The sequence below is a fragment of the Phaenicophaeus curvirostris genome, chromosome 2, assembly GCF_032191515.1.
Source record: "Phaenicophaeus curvirostris isolate KB17595 chromosome 2, BPBGC_Pcur_1.0, whole genome shotgun sequence".
NCBI classification, from domain to species: domain Eukaryota; kingdom Metazoa; phylum Chordata; class Aves; order Cuculiformes; family Cuculidae; genus Phaenicophaeus; species Phaenicophaeus curvirostris.
Window position 1 is genome coordinate 126,801,819 of NC_091393.1, and position 21,765 is coordinate 126,823,583.

The 21,765-nt window shown below is 43.6% G+C and overlaps 1 protein-coding gene across 1 annotated transcript in view; it reads right to left on the reverse strand.

Moving 5' to 3' along the window:
• The window catches only part of PKHD1 (PKHD1 ciliary IPT domain containing fibrocystin/polyductin), a 244,371-nt gene that overhangs the window by 21,454 nt on the left and 201,152 nt on the right, over positions 1-21,765 (reverse strand). Inside the window, exon 59 of the mRNA XM_069850843.1 lies at positions 5,734-6,736. Coding sequence (XP_069706944.1) covers positions 5,734-6,736 — 1,003 coding nt within the window. The remainder of the gene's footprint in view (positions 1-5,733; positions 6,737-21,765) is intronic.

Genomic DNA, 21,765 nt, shown 5'->3' on the forward strand with positions numbered 1-21,765 from the left:
AAAGGGGCAGAATACTTTGACTGGTTTTGGTTTTTCTCCTCTCTCAAAACCAGACAGTCTTACGGACAGACATCATTGTAATTTGCAGTAATCTCTACTGTGGCACTACCCTCCACCCCCATGACTGATTCATAGACCTACTCTGTGAGATATACTTTGTTCTTACACGGAATAGTCCTGGGATGAAAAGCATTTCTGCTTAAGCTGCAATTTAATTCCTCTATTGACCATGGATAAGGGCCACAAGGCATCTCCTCAGTTCCCCCTCTCTGAATTGAATGTGAAGAAACACGCCAGAAGAGCAGACCTGTGGCCTACTAGCTGCACAGTCAAAGACCTTGGGTGGCATCACCATCCCTGGTCTGACTGTGTCTTCCTAACTCCACCGATACACTGACAGCTCAGGTTTGATACCTATTTCAGCTCCTGGATTTTCCGCTAAAAATGCCACTAGAAGCAAAAAAAAACCCAACATTTTTGTGATAAATAAACTTCACGTTTGGGACCAGAATGCCTTCACGCAAACCCTTTCCATGTACAAGCCCCCACTGCCACCATCTTCAGCACAGAACGATGTGGCTGATTATATGAGTTCACGATGAACACCTGACAGATCCCACAGCTACTCAGTTTCCCAGCTTGAAAAAACTATGAATTGAGAACAAAAGAGTTAAATTCATTCCTAAAGAGCTATATGATCACATGGTTTTATATGTCATAACATGTATTAGCCTCCCCTCTATTCTCACAAAGTCTCTTCTCCAGTCCCTCCTGTTAAAAGCTTATTACATAACACCACTCCTTTGATTAGAAACCTTCTGGGTTATTCATGCGTGCCCTTCCAGTTTTACTAGACTGCTAAATAAGTTGGTGGACAGAAATAGGTCACAGCTATTCCCAAAATATGTTTTTTTAAAAAAACAAAACCCCTCAGAATATAGCTTTGGCCACGTGGCAAAGGAAAACAGGAAAACAGAGTGCTGTTGAATGGGAAATGGTCTTCTCCCAGTTCTGTTGCAAGGTTCTTCTAGTTCATTCTCTGAGTACAAACCTTCTTCTGTTTTTAAATGCCAGTTTACCTCTTGGAACTCTATACCCATTTCTTCCTGTGCTGTCCTTGTCCATTAGCATCCAGAGCTTCCTCTCTGGTATTTGATCTTCCACTGTATTTTCACAGGTAGGATGACACGTCCCCTTGGCTTTGTTTTGCCAAGTTAAACAAACCAAACTCTTTACTAAATTATTCTGTGATTCTACTCCTTACACCTTAAATAAATTCCGTTTCCATGATCATCTTAGATGTTCTTCCCTGTATCTACTAGAATTGACTTTTCATTTTTGTACATCAACAAGCAAAGCAGCATGTGCTGCTCAAGAATGTGCCCTCAATAGCTTCCCTATGATCATCTAACTTAAAATTCTGCAAGATCATTTTTAAGGACACTTTAAGCTTACAGTTTAAGTTTAACCTGTGTATTACCTTTTCGACATCTTCACTTCAGGGGCATGCGGTAGATAAAACCTCAACCGCTGCAGTAGCTGTAGCTCTGAGCTCACAGATTTGAGCATCCTGCCTTTCCTACCCACTGGAGGAAAAGCTGAGTCCCTACACAGGAGAAAAAGGTGTCATCTCTCTTTTTTAAAACCCTGTGCAATTCTAAACAGCAGCCAGCCTGAAATCCACAGGACAGTTATCACACTGGAGCACCCTGGGGTTAGGATATGTCAGAATTATTCTGATTTGGACCTCTTCCCCTGCCTGTCTGTGTATATGCCATGAGATGCAAATTAGTAATTCCTTGTCTAGTTCTCAGCACGGGTATTGCTGGCTGAATTGGGCAGTTCTTTGATGATTTGCCTCACTTTCATGGCTTACGGTGCATCTCGCTCTTATTTCCTGTGCACACACAGGTTTTCACCTGCTACCCCAAAGCTAAACTCTAAACAAAGGAAGATTAATGCCTGCCAGTCTCAGTCTGCAGCAGGTTAAAGGTCCATCCAGGAATAAGCATCCTGCTCTAGTGTGGGGATACGGACTAAGCGGCTTCGAGATGACTGCCTAGCTTTCTATTTCTGATTTTGTATAAAGGCACCCGCACAAACACACACAATAGATTTGCTGTTGTGTTCTCCTGTCCTTGCATTTTTATATTTATATTGATATGAGGCAAACTTTGCAAACCAGAGATTTCTATCTGTAAATACATTGCAGTATATATTAGTACACAAACATTCACAGTAAAATAAAAGTACGTGATAGTCATCTTTGATTCTCCAGCTCTGTGTGGCCATAGCAGGCCTAGCAGCCACTTCTGTCTTTTCTTGGAAGACCACTGAGTCCTGCTTGAAGCGACCCTAACAAAGGAGTTAAATTAAAATAATATAAAAAAACACTTCAAATCATAACAGACAAATAATGTTTTAACAGCTTGACAATGCAATATACAGATTTACTGCCTAGCTACCCAACCACAGCGAGGTTTCCAAGGCTCCCTTCAGCCTCACTGTCCTGGTCTGCAAAACTGAACATCCAGTCTCTGCTGATCAAAGCCCTTTTGTTGTTGTCTCGATGCAAGAGGAGCCACTAATCTGAAACTGCAGGCAGACTGGCCTGGCTGGAGTGAGTGTTCTGTGTATATCTGTGAGCCTGACTGGATTTTGCACAACTCAAAGGTGAAAATATTTCTCTTTTCCTTCCAGAGAAAAATACACTAGAATACTTGTCATGACTTGTAATCCCAGCCCCATTATCCTTACCTGTGCTAGCACGTACTGCCTAGAGAGAGACAGATAGACAGCGGGGACGCTGCATGTCCCAACAGGAAAACCCTGATTTCATTTCACAAGTTATCTGTGGCCTTATCGCATCAGAAATGTCAGCCATGAGTAATTCCAGAAAAGCTATGACTGATGAGGAGTAATAAATAACCCTGCAGAGGAGCCCAAGCGTCCAAGGGCGGGTGAGCTCTGAGCTGGTCCTGTTATCTGGTGATGTCAGTTTTCTTTCGAACACACATCCCAGGTCTTCCTCTGCTGACAAGGTGAATCTGTGGCTTTAAGCTAGCACTGCTCTTGCCCCTGTGATAAAAACACCTCCTGCCTAGGGTACTTGTTCTGATCCTTGATGCTAGGACTGGTTTCACAGAGCATGCACAGATGGGAAGAAAAAATCCCAGCTGAGACAGCAGTCCCCCGTGTGGAGAAGATGTCATTTATGCCTGAAAAAATGCAACCATGAAGTTTCTTCCCTGGCACAGAGAAGAGGTTGGTCCTTTCCTTCCTATCATCTCTGCTTCCCCCCCCACCATGTTACACTGAAGTATTCAGGAACCCATAAGCATTCAATGGGGTTCTGGTGAACTTACTTTAAAAATTATAGCCTGTTCCTTTCCCACGCTGTATCTATTATTGTTCCTGCAGTTCCAATCATCAATAATGGGCACACTGAACGAGGTCCTGTACCTGTCTCAGTCTGTGGGCTCTGGCATGTCTTGGGATGGCGTAAAGACAGGAAAACGTTTCCTATTACAAACTGTCCCATTTTGTGTTACCCTGCACTGTAACACAAATACCCCAGTCACAACAGCGACACTAGTTCTGCTGATAAATAATAGTGAAGAACTTTAGAGTTTGGCCCAAATTCAAGATTTGATTTTGCAAGTAATAATTTCCCACTGCTCTTAGTAGAACACACTTCGAAAAGGAAACCCCTAAATCAACAAACCAAAACCAAACAACAAAACAAGGAAAAACTTCCTACAGTCCCAGACCAATGATCCCGACTGGGGTTGCTTCACTACCATGAGATCCTCAGTGCCTGGTAGAAAAGTGAAGCATGTGAATAGTGGTTTGTAACATTAGAAGTTAATAGACGGGATGGTACAGAGGTCAGTGGTAAATGTGAGAGGATATGGTCTTAATTAGAGGAAGTAATTCTTAGACAAATCCAATTTCTTTCTTGCAAAGATAGAATAGGCTCATACTTGGGTAAGGCTCAGTAGTGCACATCAAAAAATAATATTATGCAATATCAAGAGAGTACACAATAAGGTTGCCAAACATCAAATCCCATGTCCCCTATTAAAAACAGATGGGTAATTACTTTTTTCATATTTCCCATATGCTTTTAATACAGATTCAGGATCTGAGGCTGAAATACACTGCTGTCTGCTCCCTTCCCAGCCCTGTTCCTCCCAGCCTTCTCTGCAGATAAGGGCTGCCATCTGGGCCATGCAAACAGTGGCTGTAAGAGGATGACAAGAGCAAGAAGGGGAAAGAGGGACAGAAAAGACTGATCATTGCTGTGGATAAAAGGAAAAAAAATGGCCTTTGAAACTGAGCCTTGGTACAGAACCTCCGTAAGTGTCAGTGTGTACAAACCTGACCAAAAACCAGTTAACCAAGACAGCTCAAAAGGCAGCTCCCAGTGGGAAACGGTTATAAAGGGAAGGGGTGCCCTATGTCGTCCTGTCAAAATCAGCTTCTGGCCTGGTGCTACATCTACATCAATAAACGACGATAAAGCCACTACTGATAAAATGCACAGAAGGGCTGGTGGGCTGATAAATTATGGAGAGAAGAGGCAAACATGGGCCCCTAGGTCATGTGCTGTATGGATCTGGGCAAACAAAGTGGGTGGGTTGGATCCTGGAAAGACAGAACTTAAAAGGAATTAGAGAATACAGTAAGCAAAGAGAGGATCACGATCACTCCCTGTTTCTGAGGAAAAATGGGCAAATGCGAGCATTTCTGTCAGTAGAAAAGGGGGTTTAATACCACTGGGCATATGGCACTGATATGAAAGAAAACTTGGCTTTTCAGACATATGCATTTCAAAAAGGATTCAGAGAGCAGAGACAGAGAAGGAAAGAAACAGTCACCAGAACTCAAACCTTTCAATTTATTAAAGAGCAGACAGCTAAGTGATTTGATTGCTCTGGAGGTATCTGGAGGAGGAGGAAGGGTCAATACCCAGAAACTCATTGATATAACAGCAAAGGAAAGAACAAGAAACTCTCATGAAAAGCTGGAGATAGAAACACTGACAAAAGAGAAAGTGGGGCAAGTACTTGTGACAGCAAACCCAGAGATGGCAACCAGTATCTAAGCACACATTCTGGCAGCACAGGATGTGTCCAGATCTTGCATCTTCAAGACCAGATGGTTTTCTGGAATTTTAGCCAGAAAGAAATGTCAAGACTGAGGTATCCAAGTGAACATCAGTGCCCTGTGTTATGCAGATTGAAGTTGAAGATTAAACAGTTCTTTCTGGCCTTAAAGTTTAGAATTATATGAATCAATGCTTAGATCTGCAAGTTAATTAATGTAACAACCCATCTTTCATAAAACATCTCTGGTGCTACATCAATTTATAAACATTTCTAGATTTAATAGTTTAAAATTTAAGAACAATTGTAGTCTAATCATTGGCTTTACCCAATGCTTTGTAGTTTCATGGCAGACATCCAGGAACTCTGCTCCTGATTTAAAGCATCACAGACATCTCTATACTACAGGGATCCATGAGTACCAGCAGAATCATATGGGAGTTCACACTCAGGAGTCCAGCTAGTACTTGGACACAGCTCCATAATGGAAACTTTACTGTGTACCAGTTTGTTTAGTCATATTTTAGTCAATAGAGAACTTACTGCCTGTCTTAATAAGCAGATCAAGTGGTGGAATTGCCTTACTACGCTCAAATCAGTATCAACCTCTGCAGCTAACACTTACCTATTGTTATCTTCTGTTGGAAACAGTAGTGCAGGCTGAGTCACCATTAAAGTATCAACAGGCAAACCCAGACCTCTCTGAAGGTCTCCAGTCTGATGAGTGTTGATAATAGTTCTGACCAAGCTCTTTAGGATGTCACTTGTCAACTCTTCTCTTGGATGGTCTGGTGGATCACCAAGCTCAATGATTAGCACTCTTGAACCAGCTACATCAGGTGGCTGCAGAGCTCGGGTGGTCACTGGTCCTCTGTCCACTTTGTGTGAGACAGATCTAATATGAGAGCCCGTGTAAAATGCCATGCTGGGGCAGTGATATCTCTTTTTGCTAGCATTGTCCGAGATTGCCTTTAACATGCTTTCACCTCCCTGCACACGACGGATTATTCTGGCTTGGTCATGACTGACCTTCAAGAAATCAGCTAATCGATGTATTATACTTGCTTCATCCTCTTCCCCAACAGCCTCAGTTACAGTGAAAGCCACAAGAAGGGAAAGGCCAGCAACTATTTCTACAGGTTCCTTCTCATTCAGGAGAACGTAGAGAAGATTATCCTCAAAGCTAAAGTAATTGTCTCCTGCCCCTTCATTCAGTGAAAAAGAAGACAGGGTTGGAGAGACGTATTTCCCTTGAATGAAAACACGAGGGCTGAGAGGTTCATTGTAGAATATAGCAAGGGGCACTCTTGTTGTGTTTTGGCCACTGAGGACGTAGAGTCTGAAAGTCAGAGGTGCCAGATCTGGGAAGCAAATTGTGGTGAGTTTGGTGGATGGCAAGACAGAAAAGAGAGTAGAGTGATGCTCCTCAGGATAACATGATGCATGCGAAGTCACATCACTGAAGGTGTCCATAAAGCTGCCAGACACTGCTACCACAGGAAACATTTTCTGGCTGACCATACTGGGGTCCAAGTTTTCTAGGATGACAAGTGCATGATCTGTCTGTTTGCAGAAATAGCCTTGAACCGAGAGCTTGAAGATACACTTGCTGTCATCTCTGTAAATTCCTGGAAGAAAATAAGAGGAGATGGGAAGATTAAAAAAAAACGAATCGTTACAAACATCATCTCAACAGTCTGATATTGCTGCTTATTTTCCCATTCAGTGCTCAAAGCCTCTTCTGGTGGTGCTAAAATTTTGCATGGTTTAAAGAGAAGTCTGGAAACTAAGGGATATTAAATAGTTTGAAACCGCATCTACCTCAAGGTATCCTTGAACTGGAACTGACTTAAAACTGCTACTGAGTTACAGGAAAGTACAATATACTCTTGTTTTGTTCTTTCTAGATACCAAATTGTGGCCACTGTTGAAAGGGCAGGCACAGTCGCTGGACCTTCAGTCTGACCCACCATTATGTCCCTTTGTCCTTATGTCTTCTATGTTGTCCTGGTTCTAAGCCTGTAGCAGGATAACAAATCAGGGCACTACTGCAATTCTTTGAGAAGACCATTTAACTCTACACAAAGCCCTCACATCCCACTCACAGGGATTCTGTCTCAAACAAATACGAGATTTAGCGCTAAAAGAAAGCACCAGATTCAGGCACCTACGAATAGTGGAGTTACATGTGCTCCAAGGTCCTAAGCCTCCTTTGCAGTCAGCAGTGATATGGAGTTTAAAGCGTTTACCCACAGGCAGGCATCCAGCATCTCATGGGATGTCTGAGACGCGTGACACAGGGTCTGCAGAGGACCTGTGCCCCTCAAGGGTGGCAGCTGGAGGCCTGGTGTGACACCCCACAGCACCTGAAAATACACTAGACACATTTATGGCAACTGAAACACTCCCAATTCCATTAATACAGACAATGCAGTTAAGAAAGCAATGAAGTTCACCCTGAAATACCTGTTTTGTCAGCTGGATCACCTTTACAATCCTGATTTTCCTGACCAGAGGTAGGAACATGTCACTTGAACACAACTGCAGAACATCGCATGGACTTGTGTGGGTACCTACAACATCTGTAGATGTAACACACGATCCACGTGAGGGCAAAAGCCACTTTAGGTGTTATTTTAGGTATTCTTCCACTGAATATAACAGGAGCTAAGACACTTCCATGCATGTCAGCATTTGCCACTGAATCCCATCCCAGATGTCTGTGGGATCCCTTTATGGCAGGATCTATACAGAAGAGATGTACCCCATAGACTTTTCAGAGCAAGGGAATGCTCCATCTGACCAAATTTAGGACTCTGCTTTAAGATGAGAGAAATTGTGCCTTAGGCTGCAATGATGAGATCATCACTGATTATAAAGAGAGAATAAAAGTAAACGAGTTCAGATACAGGCACCAAAACCATAAACATTTCTGCCTGGAGCATCTTGGCCTGGGTTGGGGGGGACAGGAAGAAGGGTGTGTTTCTGTTTCTCCTTCCTCCCTTCAAAATAAAATCAAAGGAGGTATGTGCTGCTGTAGTCAGCTCTCATCCTTCCCAGCCCGAGCCTGCCCCTTCCCAAGTTCGCTGTGCTCACGACCATGTTAAGGCAAAACACAGACAATGTGTAAACTAACTCTGTGTTCCTCATTCAGCAGCTTTGGGGATGTGCATGCAAAACAACAACACCTCATGTTCACAAAAAAATGAAAGTAACAGCAACATCTTTGAGAGCCACACAGTTTTGGATGAATATGAGGGCATTCCCCTTATCAAGGTAACGCATGACTGTGAAACTCACTGCTAGAAGGACATAACAGACTCCTGGAGAAGAAACAAATGATAAGAAATAAGTCTGGGCTCTGCTTATGGCAGCATCTTGATGCCTGGATCCTGTGGATGCTCACCCATGATGTGTGTCAAGGGGATTTCTCGTGCAGACTCGGGTCTGCTAGCGTTCCCCAGAATGAGCTCTCCCTGCACATCACCACGTAAAGCCAGGAAATTACATAAATGCCAAGCTTTTTTCGGAGAGGATGTGTAACTCAGATGGGATCTGTGAGAAACCTCCTATTTTTAGACACCAACTTACCATTTTCTTTCCCCTTTTCATGCCCTTCCTTTTTTTTTTTGCTTTCACTATAAGTATTTTGCTATCGGCGTGTGCTGGGAGCAAAGGGAGAGGGAGCAGCGACTCCATTCTGAAGCAGAAGGGGAAACGCTGCAGTCAGAGACATTCAATATTGTCCTGGAGCGCTGGGAGGACGCGCCCTGCAGCAGGCAGGCAGCCCACAGATCTCATCGCCTGCCCTCCCGGAAACCTCCCATCTCCCCCCGGTGACATTTCTCTTGTCTACAAATAAGATTTGCTGATATTTTATGATTTCCCAGGACTTTCCTTTTCCCTGCCTGCCTCGCAAAGTGGGTTTGCTCGGTTTCCCGCACACACACCCTGCGCACTCTCACATCGTTGCCCGTCTCCTTCCAAATGGCCTTATCTGCCAGTCACAATTCCTGCAGCCTGCAATTTCGATCACTTTTAAATGAAACCCATGCTGGCCTTAGTAATCATAATGTCATTTACAATTTACCACAAAACACGTTTATTCAGTTAGTAGCACACTGCAGAAAGAGAACTCCATATGAACTCGCCGCTGAAGCCCTAATCTGATTATTTCCTCATGAAAATCCAAGCAGGGGTGCTTGTAAGAGGGGTCTGAGAGGAGAAGGAAAAAAGCGAGTCCCGGCCACAGCTGACTCTCATAATCAATGCGAATAGATAAGCGACGTGGTGTGTCAGGGCCAGCAGCTCATCTGCCCCGGGGCTTTCCTCTAAAAAAGGCCAGAGTGGACAGTACTTAATAAATACTGAGTGACCACTGAATATTGAGCTGACACATGCTATTTACATCGGCGATGAACAATAGCAGCAATAAAGTCCAGGAGGAACCCCCTGTTGTGGGTGAGATGGGATGAAACAGGTTAGATTTGTGCAGATACATGTGAGGGGAGGGAAAAGAAAGAGAAACCTGGGGAGTGTGAGTCACCTGGGTATCCTACAAATAGGTGAGAAAGATGGAGAAGATGTTCCAGCCAGGCCTGCAGCAGAGGGAGAGGGTGTTGCACGGGCACGTGTGCCGTGTGTGCATCCCGCACAGTGCACGAAACAGAGAAATAATACATGGAGAGTGTGTGTGCTCACCCTCTGCAGCTATTTCCTCAGCCTCAGAGAGCAGACGTTGCTTTCTGCACCTTCCTCTATGATAAAGTCAAGTTCATTATTTAATTATAGACAAGCACACACAGACACAGACACGCAAACATAAATATCTGTATGAGATTTTAGCACTCAGGTTGCTTCTAGGGCTCCTGACAAATACTAACTTTGTGTCAATATTTGTCCTTCCTGTCGTGAAATGAGGATTTTCCACCTCATTTCACATTTGAAAAGAAAAATGAGCCGAGAGGGTCCTCTTGTCTTAGGAAAAAAGCCACCACCACCACCGTCTCGTATCCTTTATGTAGAAAAATGAAGCAGGGGGGAAGGAGGGAAGAGTGTTTTTAAAATAGATGTTTTGACTTAAAGGCACACAGAGTCCTTTGCAAGTCTCCTGCCTTTCCCCTAGTTCCCCAACACCAAATAAATAAAATAAAATAAAACAAATTCTACATTTAAAATTGAATGAAATACATCAACATTAATGATTTTCCCCTTCAGGTTTACATGACCATTTCCTTCAATAATTTTTACCCATTTCGTGATAGATTTCACAATTCATGGTACAAGGAATAATAAAGTCTTTTTTTGACAAAAACAAAAGGCAATGTCAGTTTTTTATCAAAATAAAATACATCTCCCACAATTTTCTTTCCATCCAGCTGGATTTGCCCGTCAGTTATTTCTAATTTAACTACCATCATAGTTGCAAAACTATAAAAGTGAGGAGGAGAAAAGAGGGAGGGGAGAGACAAATGGGACCCTGTTCAGAAATTGCGATTCCTCAGCCCTGGGCTGGCCGCACATCTCTCTGCTGAGGGGGAACATTTCATCAGTATTAACTGGTCCTTTTGACCTGCTGACATTCAAATGTGAAATAAAAAACACAGGCCTTGCAATAGGACCTTAGAAATCACGTGGAGGTAAATTATTCTGAGGTCAGCCATTTGTTCTGTACAGTTTTCTATGTTTCTTGAGCTCAGATGCTTCTCATAAATGATTTTGGCCTTGATTCTCCAGTTTGATCCCTGGCACAGGGTCCTCACACCTACACACTCGTCCTCCGAAAGTATCTGCAAACACCAGTCTGATAAATCTTTCTGTTGGTAAGTGAAACCACAGCAGTCAGCTTCAGAGGCCACTGAGACAAGGCAACCCCCATCGACTGTGGAGATTCCACTGGCTGTGAATTAGGGATAGCCTCAATCTAGTGCTCAGGTGTTCCCGTGGGGGATAAACACCCGGGTGTGCAGTGCCGAGTACCTTATCTGTGGTGGGTTTCTTGCAAGGCGTGTGTTGAGGCCACACAGAGAAATGCATGATGGCATGTGTGCTTGCTCGTGTTTCAGTGTAAGCACGTGTGTGAGGTACACACATAAAGGTGTTCTCAGAGCACAGACTGTAAATGGAAAGAACGATTGCTTTAGGCTGTTACTTCTTTGTTTTAAAGAAACTTATTTTTGAAGGAAAGGAGTGTCATAAGATCGCGCTACATGGGTTTTTATGCTCTTCTGCTCATCATTCCTCCATAAAAAACTTTGAAGCCCCTGGCCAATTTCAGTGACGTTTGTGGACTCAAACATACAAGGTTCTTACAAGTTTTGTAAAAGTAGGTGCCCAAGAAACACAAAGATGGTTATTAAAGCTTCTACTGAAGGGAAGTCCATAGTATAAGCTCGTTCTTATTATGCATCACAGGTTCTGCATTGACCTTTCCCTTTGACATACAAATCCATAGGAATACAGGTGCAGTGTGTGAAATACAGAATCATAGAATAACCAGGTTGGAAGAGACCCACCGGATCATCTAGTCCAACCATATCTGTTCCTTGCATTTTGTCCTGGAGCACAAGTGTTGTGAGCAGCAGCAGAGCGAACTGGGATTGTTTATCCTGGAGAAGAGGAGTTTGGGGGGTGACTTTGTTGCTCTCTGCCTAAAAGGAGGTCGTAGTGAGCTGGGTGGTGGTCTCTACTCCAAAGTAACAAGAAATAGGATGAGGGGAAATGGCCTCAACTTGCACCAGGGAAGTGTTAGACTGGTTATTAGGAAAAAGTGGTGAAGCACTGTCAGAAGCTACTCAGGGCAGTGGTGCAGTCACCATCCCTGGGGGGGTTCAAAAAACATGAGATGTGGCACTTCAGGTCACGGTTTAGCAGGTGTGTTGGTATTGCATCGATGGACTTGATGATGTTAGAGATCTTTTCCAACCTTAATGATTCTATGATTCTCTGCGTTTATTGTTTGCATGCATTGATATGGCTACACGCATCACCAGTTTTTACAGTACTGGCGGGCAGAGCAAATGGAACAGACTGAATCCGCATAGGACAGCTTGAGAGACAATTTGGGTCTTCACAGCCTCCAGGGAAGCTGTGGCTGCCCCATCCCTGGAGGGGTTCAAGGCCAGGTTGGATGGGGCTTGGAGCCCCTGATCCAGTGGGAGGTGTCCCTGCCCATGGCAGGGGTGGGACTGGAGGGGCTTTGAGGTCCCTTCCAACCCAAACCATTCCATGATTCTGTGATCCCTGATGGCTATCAGTACACAGCTAAGGAGTGGAAGTACTTGCTTTTGGTACAGCAGCTAGCAAAATAGGACCCAGGTCCCTGACTGGTGCCTTTAGATGCTCTTATGAAGCAAATAACACAAAAAAAATTATCCCCACAGACTTCCTTAAGTCATTAATCATCCTATCTCCCAGGAAAGACAATTAAAAGAGAAAAATGCAGAGAGAAACATCTTTCGGTCCAAATTATTTCACCTTCTAAAAAACATGCTGTTCCGCAAGTATCAATTTGTTTCTCATGTCACTACCAAAGCTTTTCCCTTTATGTTTTCCCTTAGGATAATCCTCGTTCCCTTTAGGTGTATTTAAAGCCCAGGAGGAATTTTCTCTCCTGACCAGCAACCATGTTGACTGAAGCTTTATTCAAATTGATACCCAGGGCTCAGCAGGAAGGCAAGGGGCAGCGACCGGCAGAGCCCGCGCCGACGTGCTCCCGCTCACCGTCTCTCTGGCCAAGGAATGACAAACCTACCAGCGTCACCAGAAAGCAGAGCAACTTCATCAGATGCCAGACCTAAAAACGAATGCGGCCGTGCCATGTACAGCTCTGAGCTCTGGATATAATGAGTTTTGAATGGGAAGTCCAGGACACAATAAATCTGTGCCATATGTGACCATTTCCTGTGTCAGTTCCTTTCTCATAACCAGCGGAGGCTTCACCCTCCCTCTCACTTTCCCTTTCTTGACCCCACACCAGGGCTCTGAAATCTTTCAGGGCTGCTTACGGGCCCCGGGCTTTTCCACGGCGGTTGCATAAATAAATGAGTTTGACAGCAAACATCATAACAGTTAGCGGTAATGTGTGCTCTGCACAAGTGCTCGTGCTACTCACTGGAGAAATGGGGGAGGAACGAGCTTGTTTTGCTGGCGCAGGCAAAAGTATGTTCTCTGACAAGTGGTGAAAGAATTAGTCAAATAAACTTGAACTCTATTAAGACCATCGCTGCCAGGTTTTGTTATGGACGGGAAGGTTCTCAGCTTCTCTCCCCTCTTTGGCCTGAAGTCACTGCAAAGACAAATCATCCCTTTCTTCTGCAAAAATAAAGTTAAGGGATAAAATGAACTGCCTCAAAATACAATTTGCAGAGAACTTCACTTTGCTATTATTATTATCATTTCTTCCCAGTGAGAACAGTTCTTTTGTCCTGGGAACAGACTCACAAAGAGACAGAATGATTTTCCATTAGAAGTGGGACAGAAGGAAAATGCCAAATACCTGCAGATTTGGGAAGTGTTTGGGCTAGAGTTAAGCTTAAAAATGATGGTTACTTTTTGAAGACACAGGTGAAGAAGAGGAAACAGAGCTCAGAATTTGCCCTAAAAGCATTTTCTCTTTTTTTGTTCATTAAAAAAAATCAAACATTTTGATAAAATACCAAAATTTCATTGTTTTCAGCCTTACCTGAGAAATTATAATATTTTGGGACTGTGTAAGATTTTTTGTAAAATTATTGCATTGAAAAGCCTTCTTCTTCCCCCACACATATAACACTTAAGCAAACATATTTCAAATATGCCAAGTACCACCCAGAAAGGCTGCAGACATTTCAATTAGTATATCAAAAAAGGTATAAATAGCTTATAGAAGGTTCATAAAAATGATCAGAAAGGAATCATAGAATAGTTTGGGTTGGAAGGGACCTCAAAGACCAACCAGTTCCCATCTCTGCTCTGGGCAGGGACACCTCCCGCTGGATCAGGGGCTCCAAGCCCCATCCAACCTGGCCTTGAACCCCTCCAGGGATGGGGCAGCCACCACTGCTCTGGGCAGCCTGGGCCAGGGCCTCCCCACCCTCACAGGAAAAAATTCTTCATAATATCTGTCTAAATCTCCCTCCTTTCAGCTTGAAACCGTTCCCCTCGTCCTGTCCCTGCACCCCCCGATCGAGAGCCCCTCGCCAGCTTTCCTGCAGGAAGAATTGTGGTTTCCCACGTGAAAGGCAGAGAGAACAAAAAAAGATTTTTATATTTTAAGTAGGATGATTTAAGTTAGAAACTAGAAAAACATCTTTCTAGTTGTAGACATACCAGAACAGCAAGGCCTTGAAACCCACCGAACAGGAACCTGGTGGAAATGACGTGACTGCAAGATTCCTTTAGCAGGCTGTTTCAATTTATCTCGGGCGCAGATTAAGCAGAGGCACCGCTTTGGAGTAAATAGAGAGATGAGGTGACTTTTTGAGCAGCTTTGCATCCACCTTAGTTTTCTTTTTCTTTCTTTCTTTGTTTCTTTGCACAGGTAAGTTACAGAAAACGTTACAATCCCCTTTGTGCCTATGTTGGCTGAAGGCACAGTCCTAGAGCCTGTGCTCATGACAGAAAAATTCACAAGCACAAGAGTCCCTGTGACATTATTAGGGTGATTTTCAGCAATATTAGTCCTGTGTGGGCTATGGATCTGAATCTTAAAGCAGAAGGATTTTCTCTACAGGTACAGAGAGTTATATTATGACATGACATATTTATGATAATGAACAGTAATGGGAGGCAAGTGTTCCAAGCCATAGAAGTTCGACATTAATCTGAAAGCATAGTGCAGAGTCTGAACACCTATGAAAACATATTGAAGATCTAAAATTTGAGATACAAAGGCTAGAGTCATTATCTGAGCACGCAGAATGGGATTCATCACATTAATTTTAGCTACCTAAATGTTAAGCATCGAGTCTAAGCTAATTGTCTGGTCTAAGCCCTTCATCTGGACAATAATCATTAAAGAGGGAGAGAGAGGAGCGAGTTTTAGAGGATCATTCATTCCTGTGTTCCTTTGGATGAGTAGTGTCACTTTTAGAGCCGTCTCTACTGGCTATATGGGAAATCTGGACAGCCAGTTTGGACTGAAGGTCTGTACTTAGACAGCTGAAGTTAGATGGAACGAGTCCAGCTCCTCAAGAGGCACCTAAGGAGGCTGCAGGAAGGCTGGGCTAATAGGTGTGGCTATTCACAGAAACTGGGAAATGATAGCTCTGCACACATCTCTAAAGTTATCACATTCTCCAGTCACCAACAGAAAGAAGACGAAGCCATTACCACGTTAATCTAGAAAATAATAAAGCAAGCTCCCCTATACCCTACAAGCAGGCTGCAAATACATTTTTTTAGGGAAGAGCCTGAAAAGGAGCAAACTCCGCACTTGGCTTTTGTAGCTCGGATGGCTGAGCCACCGGATCCAGACGTGCTCACCCTCGCCTGGTGCAGTCGCCCTGCAGACCACGGGGCTCTCCACACCTGAGCAGCACAGCTCATAGAGGAAACAGGAGGGGGCACTGAGAAGAACACCTTGGAAAGCACAAAAATAAAGAACTGATCGTGAAAGAGACATCTGAGCAAACACAATGGGAGTCTGTAAAACTAATTTCTAACCTCTGGAACCAACACAGGAGCAAAGATAGAAAGAGACTGTTTTTAAACATCACTTTCAAGAAAATCAAATGTGTCTGTAGGCATAGTCCTAAAATACCATTCTTACATCAAATCTTAGGAAAATATAAGTCAGAAGAGATTTCTGGATGTCATCTATTTCAACCCCTTGCTCAAAGCAAGGCTATCTAAAAAGTTAGATCAGGCTTCTGAGGGCTTTATCACAAATCATAGTATATCTACATTTTAAACTTTTACATGTTTACCAGGACAAAACTCCCAATTTAGAGCACATCTAAAGAAGCTGCCAGGGCTGAAAATGACTTGAAGATCTGTGACCCTAATCACACTTCCACACATTTGCAAAGAGGTTTGAAGCAGCTTTAAGGCTTACTTGTCCCATCAGGTGTTCTGGACAACTCCAAAATGAAAGAGCAGGTTTGGAGCTGGAGTATCACTTGCACTTCACCAGACAGTGTTCATCTTCATATAAAGGTGAAGGAACTCAGAGTCACACTTATCCTGCTTGGGTGTCCATGGAGTAAAAGAACAACCACATTGGTGGAGCACGGCAAACACCAACGGGGTCCTGACTGTCCTGCTGTATTGTAGGCATCACTCCATTTACATTTCATTTCAGACTTACCAGTGAGCTGTTCAAAATTGCAGACAGCCCTTGGAGTTATTTTGGCCAGGGAGTATATTTAAAACTCATTGTGCCTAATGTTGTCTTTCTACAATTGAGAAGTAATCAGGAAAGACATGAAAATAAACAGACAAGTGAGAGGTAAAATGAAATATGAACTGGCTAGAAAGGAGTCTACTCTCTAATGTATTTTTTCAGCTTATTATTGTAAAAGCCCAAAGCAAAAGAATAGCTTTGAAGAGTCTTTTGTTAATAGTGGAAAGGTTGCCTTTTTATTTTTCTTAACTTTTTATTTATTAACTATGCTGCACAGGGTACTTCCATAAACGATGGCTGGGTTTCAGGTTACAGGGACTTGTTTAGTCTGAAAACATCCCAGCCTGCAATGGGAGACAGAAAAGAGAAGCAACAGCCCATCACATGGTGCTGGAAGGGACTAAACCCAAAGCCCATTTGTTCTCTGCTTTTCCCTGTACTTTTGGGTGGTTAAGCTTGCAAAGGTTGGGATGTCTCTGTTGAGATGGTTAGAAGGCATCCCCAGCAGGCCGCTTCCTCAGGTGGGCTGTGTGATGACAGCTTGATGCTCAGGCCAACATAAAACAGCTGATATCTTGACCCTATCCAAGAATAAAATTATCAAGCTGCATTCCTACATGGGGCAATGATTTCATCCTCCAGATTGTTGCGGGAAAAAAAAGAAGAGCTAATAGTTATTAAGGATGCTTACCTTATGTTCAAGCCCTAAAACATGACAGCCAACAACATTTTTGAGACTCTCAGTGTCGGGGTACCCTGTATTTATTTATCACCGCCTTGAATATGAGGTTAAGCATACAAATATTGATTTGCTACAAAAATTTAATTCGAAGTTGTTGTGTGGGAATACACCAGCTGTTCACATGAACCCAGCCAGGAGCACTCAACAGATTTGTTTCTTTGAGACTTTTTAGTGCTTGAGCACCGGTGAGAAAAAGAGGGCTGAAACAGAGTTGAGGCAGGCAGAGGATTTCCAAAGGCTGCTTAGCTCAAGCATCTTGCCTGTATCTAAAGGTTGCCTGTCACATGTAATAGTCTATATTATTTAACTTTTATGAAGAGAATTTGACAATTTGGGGTCTAGTCTTTTGGTATAATCCATCATTGCAAAACAGACCCATAAGATTGAGATTGAGGTGAGATTTTAGGAAGAAATGTTCTCCTGTGAGGGTGGGGAGGCCCTGCCCAGGTTTCCCAGAGCAGAGGTGGCTGCCCCATCCCTGCAGGGGTTCAAGGCCAGGCTGGATGGGGCTTGGAGCCCCTGATCCAGTGGGAGGTGTCCCTGTCCATGGCAGGGGTGGGACTGGATGGGCTTTGAGGACCCTTCCAACCCAAACCATTCCGTGATTCTATGATTATGTCAAGCATGTGTTGTTGGTACTCACAAATAAATTCATATTTTTTTTTAATTATGTTTCCCTGAGATCCAAAATGGGTTAATATCTGGCAGCACTGCAGACTGTAACCTGAATACCCAACCAGACAGATGTGCTGTGGGAAGGATCCCTGTGCTGCCAAGGTCATTGAAGAGAGGAGGAACATAAGGGAATCTTTCCCTTTTCTTTTTCTTTTGCTCTCGGTGGCTCACATGGAACAGGAGCTCAGACACAGAGGCCTCAGAAGCCGAGACCTGAATTTAATAAAGCTCTCTGGAAGGGGAGGGAGGCAGAGAAAAGAAGATCACGGAGATAAGAGTGACAGAGACAGGAAGAGCAGAAAAGAAAGAACATTACAGTTGGCTGGTGATGGCTGTGCCCTTTCAGACTCATGAGGGCAGAAGGAAAATATTTGTTTAAAAGGCAAGACACAAGTTAATTATGAAAAGAATAAGAAAGAAAAAGAAGGGTATTTTGTGGTTATAATATATATTTCCATGCCACTTTAACGAGGGCAGGCAAGGGACAAGGACAGGGATGGGCAGTGGCAAGGCACTGCGACACAGTTGCTTGATTTAGTTGTAAATTTGGGGTGTATTGGAGTGACATTTTAAATTCAGTACAGCTACACCTCCAGTGTGCCAGGAGAATTAGGCCTCTGCTTAGGAAAATAACCTCTTTCAGGGTAACTATAAATCCCAATTGAGAGGATCTGTTTGCTCCACCACTTCTGCTGCCTTTCTCCCATTTCTGCTTGGAGAATAGAAGTTCCCTGAGGGGCGGTAGGGAGGAGGAGGCTCATCCAAGCCCCACAGACACGGACAGCCCTCCACCGAGGGAGGAGGCCAAGCTGACTTCTTTACAGAGAGCAAATGCACTGCCAAAGCTACCATCTACAGATATTTTTTCTTTTCCATAAGATTGTGTTTGTTAGTAAAACTCAAAAGGCACCAGAGGGAAAATAAATACAGGTACATTTTCAATGCACATGGTGGGCACCTCAGTGCTGGGTGCTGGAACTGCATCGGAGAATTTATCTAATCAGTTCTCTGTGTCCCCACTTCAGTGACATAATGTGGTCCTGCCAGTTAAAACACTGGAGTGGTAGCTCTGCACTTTCCTACTCTTTCTCACTAAAATTATTGATGTGCTTTGCACAATCTGTAATTGCCATTATTGTACCCACATCCAGCATATGTGGAGAGCTGGAACTGAAATAAATAAGCAAACAGAAATGGTGTGACGGGAAGTCTCTGATGGTATGGTGAGGGCTGGTGCCATGGAATCATGAGCTGAAAAGAGGATTTGATACTGCTGTGACTGGTTTTGATAAAGTGAGATGTGATAAGAACAGAAGAAAGGCTGCTGTGATCCTTTACTCTGATCTCTTTTTATAGAGACCTTTTTTATGCAGGCCTTCAGTAAACACCCAAACCAAAGTCCTTTTGGCACCCTGTGCCCGAGCCTCACCACCCAGGGCCTTCCCGGGAGCAGTCCTGAGTTCCATCACCAGAGGATCATGCCCAGTATTGCACACTCTCTTGCTCCCTGTCTTTCTCTCTCTCTCAGACACACAGAGTGGATTTGTTCTTTACATTTAATTTATGCAAGCAAGGCACAGAACACATTCCAGTAACGCCAATTAGATACGCACTAATTTCTTCTCTGTGAAATAGCAGTAAGTAATTAATCAGAATTTTGATCACAACTCAGTTGGCAATTCTAATTGCACTTGCCATTTCCACAGCAAAATCATTATCTTTTTCGCCTCGTCCTCTCTTCCTAATCATCCAGGGTGCTAGAAGCAAAGCATTTCCAAGAACTAGATATTGTCTCTATCAACCAGTAGCATTAATACCTTTGGACTGCGGGTTAGTGGGTTCAGTCCATGGCTGTGTTTTATTTCAAGCTTCATCATAATTTTAAAGTGAATAGCTAGTGGCAGGCAGGCTGCTTGCCTGGGGGAGGAGGGATTCTGCCTCATAAAATTATGAGGAAGGATAAAAGCTAGCAGCTTACTCCATTAAAAACCTTCTGGGAAAGCACTAAAGACACCTGACCTTTGCACAAGCATCCAGCAGGCATCCAAGGGGCATATGGGCATTGATCAGATCTGTAGCATCAAAGCCTGCACCACATCTTTGAGGCACCACAACCACTTTTTAGCTGCAGGCTTTACCAGCTATCCCAGTACCTAGCAGAATGGTCAGGGGAGATCAGTACCTCGTGCTCAACTAGAATGGTGCTTACATGACCATTTAGTGATCCTTCTGCTGATGTGTGCAGGCTGACAGTGCTGCTCTGCAGCAAGAACGGCTTCAGATCATCTGCCCAGAAAGTACGACAGCCAGGGGGCTACGGGGATAGGACTCCCCTGTGCTATGGTCCAAACGAGCTGACAGTGAGATACTCCTCAGATGACTTTGAGTTGAAAGAGAGCCAGAAAAGAAAGGAAGATTTACCTTTTAGGAATGGAACCTTATGGGGAGCTGAGGCTGTAGCTACACCAGGTCCACCCTTCAGGTCCAGCATGGCACCTTCTCCCACTCCTGGAAGAAAGGTTTCCAAGGACCTGACAGCTACAGTCTGGTTTAATAATCAGATTCTTCATATAATTTAAAACCAGATTGTTAATATTTTCCCAGGTAATCCCAAACCATACACAGTAAGTTCAGGAATCAACACTAAAATCAATTCTCTCCACTTAACTAGTAAGAAGTTTACAAGAAGTGTAAAGACACTCCACTTTATGCAGGAAGCCTCTGTACAGAATACATTGTGAACCAGAATAGTTCTGGTTCTACCCTTACATAAAATTTGAGCAAGAAGCATCACTGAAAACTATTTTGAGGACGGTCCAAGCGTCTGCTGTAGTACCCAAATCTGCCACCTCCTTGCCCTAACCAACAAAAATCCCTTAAGAACAGGAAGGAAGGCATCACTCAGCCCTTTCCTTTGTTTCCTGGGCATGTGGGGGTTGTTTTTGCTGTTGTTGTTGTTAATGCTCATGCTTTTATGCAGACACCAAACCTCTCCCATAGGAATGAGGAAACACTCTCAACATTAGTGATGCCAATGGGAACTGAAGAGGGACAGAACCAAGCTATGAACACTGCAGCCAGGAACAAGAACATCTGAGGTTTTGGAGGGTTGGATCTCTTTCTTTCACAGACGACAGAAAAACACAAACAGAATACATGTCTGAACTGGTAGAGAGGCATTTCTTCATCTGGGGTTGCGGCAGGGATGGCATGTCAAACATGCTGAAAACTCTCAAAAGCTTTAACCATATATTTTCCAGTCTTAATTCTACCTTCCGGGACACAGTGAGACACAGACGTTTTCCATCAGCCTCAAAAAAGAGGTACACTGAGACTGTCTACACTTCTGAAGGCTGATGTCTTCGTCCTCGTACTCAGTCACACATATTTTACATTCCTAGAACAATGTTTGGCATGTTTTTTTGTCTAGGTCAACTAATGCTGACCAAAAGAGTCTCTGGGAGCTTTCTCAGGGTTAGCGTGATTTGTGATCATCCCAGTTTGGATGCACCCAATTTGGTCTGGAGGATAAGGGAATTTAATTGTTGTGCATGCGACCAAACGAAGAGTTGGCCCCAGGGCATAAAACTGACTCTGGTGCTTTGTAGTTTGCAAAGTACAAAGGACAAAGGTAGGCAGAAGTTCTGGGCTTTTTGCAGCCCCATTGTGCAGAACAGTACCACTATGCTCCCCACTGTTCTTCAGAGTCTCATCCCACTTCAAGCAGCTCAGGAACATGGGAGGGACTCGCAGGGTTAAAAATGAGGTAGCCATCAGCAGATTCTTCCTAACCAACTATCCATACTCCTGCCAAGTCAAGAGTGACTGTGCTGACTATCTAAATATATAAGAGAGAACCTAAGAAGACAGAAAAGAACAAAAAACTATTCAAAATGTAACACATTTGCTGCAAAAGA